The following is a 4385-nucleotide window of genomic DNA, read 5'->3' on the forward strand; positions in this document are numbered from 1 at the left end:
AAATTTTTTCTTTCGCTAATTATTACATTTCTTACAGTTAACTTTACTCTCCCACTCCTGTCTTTATGAAATGATTCTCACCTACAACATACCTAGTGAAAGTTCATTTGAACACTTTCACATTATAATAAAAACTACTCAAAGGTTATTTCACTAACTTTCACATTACATTTCCAACTCATTCCCAGTTCTTTGCTAAAGGAAGGCGTATACCTTTCCCTAAGTGCTCACATTATCAAGTTTCTTTTACTTCTAACATGTTTTCTTCAAATTATGAATAATAGAGTGCATGCTGTTTACAGCATCTAGTATTGAAATCAAGATTGTGTCTTATCAGAAGCTTTAACTATGACTTCTTGTTTAATGAAATAAATTAATTGACATTAGTAACTTGAAATAAAGTGCAGACATTTGCCTGCTTTTAGTAGTTTACTGTTTTGTTGCACTAATGAAAATATAAAAATGTTATCCTTTTTTTTTGTTTTATAATGAAACTGTGTAGAAATGTATCATAAGTAAACCTACAATACTTTTAGGCGATTATTTGAAAATCAATGGTATTTTGTTAATTTTATATCATTATTTTTTGTACAGATTTATAATCCCATGGTTGAACGCTACAAAAGACTGGAGGAAAAGGTTATAGCAAAACACAGCAGTATGAAAAATTAAATTCGAAAAAAATTTGATTATTTACATTGATTAAATAATGATATTATGCTTTAACTGAAATAAAGCACTTATGCTTTTCATATAAACATATCATGGCAGTGCCTTTTGTTAATAGTGTAGACCATATATTCTTGTACTTAATGTGTATGTTTCTTACATGCTTTTATTTTTTACCTGGTTCCTTTTCTTGTGATGTGTTTTAGAGATTAAGCAAATATAATTAACCATTAGCTGTTATTTGTCTAGTCTGAAAGTTTATTTCAATTTTTTATTGCTCAAGTGTTCAGATTGAGATTTCTACGTTAATAAGAATTAGTGAAATAATGATGTCACTGGTTGTTCTTTTTCTCTTCTACTTAGTTCTACAGCACTAGTTGATAAAATTACTTATAACCTTAGTGAGGAAGAATGTTGAAGATGTCTATATAATTGTAATTTCTGGTCAGTCATAACAGATGTTATGCAACTATTATGGATTTCAATAATTAGTAGTTTTAAGTATGTGTTGTTATAGTGTTACTGGATCATTCAGGTTAGTTACATTTTTTAGTCCATTACATAGACATTTCTTTTTTATGAACTTTTGGTTGGCTTGAAGAAGTAGCTATTTCTGTCAAGAATCTTATATAAATTCCAAGTTTTATGTCACGCATCTCTAATGTTTATTATATATCTTTACAGTTGATTCAGTGTCAGAATGGTTTTATTACTACATTCTAGGTAATAACTAAAATTTATAATTAGCTTAGCTTTAGCTACTAAGTGAATCAGTTACTTGAGGTAGTGTTCAAAGTACTCTTGATTATTTCCAATAATACATTTACTATGCATATATTTTGTATACTTCCATATTTTTTTATGTTAACCTTTATACATTTTTGATAGTTAATATACATGTTCTTCATTTCTGTTTTACTTTCATTTTTAATTAAACATGAAATATACATGTACAGGCTTCTGTGAAAAAAACTAAAACAAGATTTCCATGGTCACATATGAAAAGAAAAATTTTTTTAATTAAAAGAAATCTTTGAATTATTTCCCTAAAAGATAGCCTTTAGCTTACTTTGTTAATTCAAGCTATAGAGATACTGTAAAAGTATGTACCAGGGTTCTTTAAATAGTCACATTTCAAGATATTCACAAATTTACAGAGATGCAGACCTTGAAAAAAATTCCATTTACCATAAAACTGTCAGTTATTTCTCCTTTTGAAATAATGTGATATTGTAAAGTTGTCTTGAAAAATTGCTGTTGTGTAGTTGGTGCAAGGTCCAAATGAAACATTCAGCTTTAAATTTCCACAATGTCGAACTAACTTAAATTACAAATTCCTTTGACTTAACTCGGTTCAATTGAAAAGTTTTATTTCGGAAAAGTTTAGTATAAGTAATAGGGGAAAAAAAGGAGTGTGATTTCTTCAACATTTAGGAAATGGTTGTGATATCGTTACATAACTTAAAAAATGGATGATTATTTCCTAGGTGTAATATTACAAATATTCTTTTACAACAGTTAAAAAGGAAGCTGCTATTTATCATGTTAGATAACCCATATACATTATCTCTTTTATTATTGTTAAAAACTAAGTTAGAGATAGTAATAGTAGATCTAAATTGGTTTAAAAAGTGATTTTCCATCCATAAGTATTCCGTCCATAATAACCATTTTTGTGAAATCAAATCATTCATATGGAACAGGGATGATTATTAAGAGATTCACTTCATAAATGAAGTGTTTAGAACATGAGATTCACTTCATAAATGAAGTGTTTAGAACATCAAAGTAAATAGAGACCTATGTACTTATTATGTTTATAAAATTTTCAAAAATAATCTTGATCCCTTGAGCATGATATTTTGGTTTTATAAAATAATTAGAATCTTAGTGTTTTAAAATGTGATACGAATACCACAGAAATAGTGTGAATATCGAAGAGAAAAAATTAAAAAAATTATATTTTTATTTTTGCTGTGATTTGATTTACACACCATAGGAGTTGAGCAGCAGCATTGCACAGATTCTGCTCCCTCCAAGTATAGAGTCCCATTGCAGCACATTTGTTAGTCACGCTAATGTGAAAGTTTTGATGGTAGTAAAAATGTGAAGATGATTATCAAATTGTAGAAAGGAATTGATTGTAGAAACATGAGGTACTGTACATTTTAGATGTAATAAAACAAAATCATCATTCCATTGAATTGCAGTTGTTATAAGTGTTAAACTTTTTTTTTGTGACATTTAACTATATACTACAGTGTTACAAGGTGCTAATCTCATGAATATTTAGTTTTGTTTTTTATTGATATTCAGCACATGGTGGTATTTAACATGGATATCATTGTTTTTTAACTTACTAGGAAAATTCCATTAAATTTGAACATTGGAAAATATGAAGTAAAGTGAGAGATAACTTTAACTTGAACAGTGTTTTGGGAGTTTCTTTTAACTTTCTTTCACTGAGTAGTTGTGAAATTCAAAATGAATTCTTTGTTCTTATTTGGCTTATTAATTTCTCAAAATATTCTGTAACTTATGAAATATTTAATGCATACAGTTGATGAAGTTTGTTAGATTTGGATTAAATTTATCAATACTTTTTAATGATGTATTGAGGAATTGATCAGTTATTGTTAAAAAAAATGCACAAAATTAAATGATTTATTATAAAGGTTGTTCATTGGTTGTGATGGTTAACTACTTTATCTGTGTAATTAAACTGTTAGTTCATGGAATTGTAAGAATTAATCACTTTTGTTATAAATTTGTGCACTATTTTTAGGTTAATAAAATAATTGAGGCAATTTTTTATTGTGGTATATTGAAGTATGTCACACTTTCTAAATGATATAAATTTGTTAATTTGCTTTTAATACTTGGCTTTAGAATATTTATCATATTATATTCAGCTTTACTTCTGTACTAAGAAGTACTTGTGTGTAAAGTAATAAATGTTATAGTGTAGTTAACCAAGTTAATTCACTTTTTAACTAAGTGATGACTAATACTGGACACTTAAATATATTTGTAGAGGTAGTGGCACTTGGCATGTATTTCCTGTTTACCTTGTATATAAAAGTGGTTATTAAGACCAGTACACTATGAAAGTCAAAACCATGTAATCAATTAAACTTTTATACAACCAAACACCACAAAAGGACTGATTCTGTTTTGTCATTACCTTTTATTTCAGAGATTACCATACAAAATCCAATTAGTTTTTAACATAAAAAGTTGAGATCTATTATAGTTGATTGCAGTATGTGGTATGATTAAGTTTTCTGTAGATGAAACCCTATAAACGAATATTTCAAAACAGAAGTGATATGCATATGTTTTTTTTGTTTATTTAATATTTATTTAATATTAGTGTAAGACACTGAAACCATTGCAGAGCTTATTGAACTTGGAACTGTTTTTTTTTTGTTTGTTTCTGAGGAAATGATAATTTAGAAAAAATTATAGCTTCACAGAATGAGGAGACACTCTTTAAATTTATATAATTAGAACATTTATAATTGGCACTTCCAAAAAAAGAAAAGACAGAAAAAGGGATTATAGGCTGTTGCATTACTCAAGAGCCTACCAAACCTGCCCTTTGTAACCTTGACCTGGTTTTTTTTTCTTTACTTAAGTTTGTCACCACGATACATTTAACTTAATGTTATTAGGTTTATTAAATGGTTTTTACCAGTAATTGTGAGATGTATCAG

The 4385-nt window shown here is 27.5% G+C and overlaps 1 protein-coding gene across 1 annotated transcript in view; it reads left to right on the forward strand.

The window, feature by feature from the left end:
* Positions 1 to 4124, forward strand: part of LOC106459926 (xylulose kinase-like) — a 32955-nt gene extending 28831 nt beyond the window's left edge. Inside the window, exon 16 of the mRNA XM_013919592.2 lies at positions 595 to 4124. Coding sequence (XP_013775046.1) covers positions 595 to 672 — 78 coding nt within the window. The 3' untranslated portion in view covers positions 673 to 4124. The remainder of the gene's footprint in view (positions 1 to 594) is intronic.
* The last annotated feature ends 261 nt before the right edge of the window (positions 4125 to 4385 follow it).

The sequence above is a fragment of the Limulus polyphemus genome, unplaced genomic scaffold (genome assembly GCF_000517525.1).
Source record: "Limulus polyphemus unplaced genomic scaffold, Limulus_polyphemus-2.1.2 Scaffold683, whole genome shotgun sequence".
Classification (NCBI taxonomy): Eukaryota; Metazoa; Arthropoda; class Merostomata; order Xiphosura; family Limulidae; genus Limulus; species Limulus polyphemus.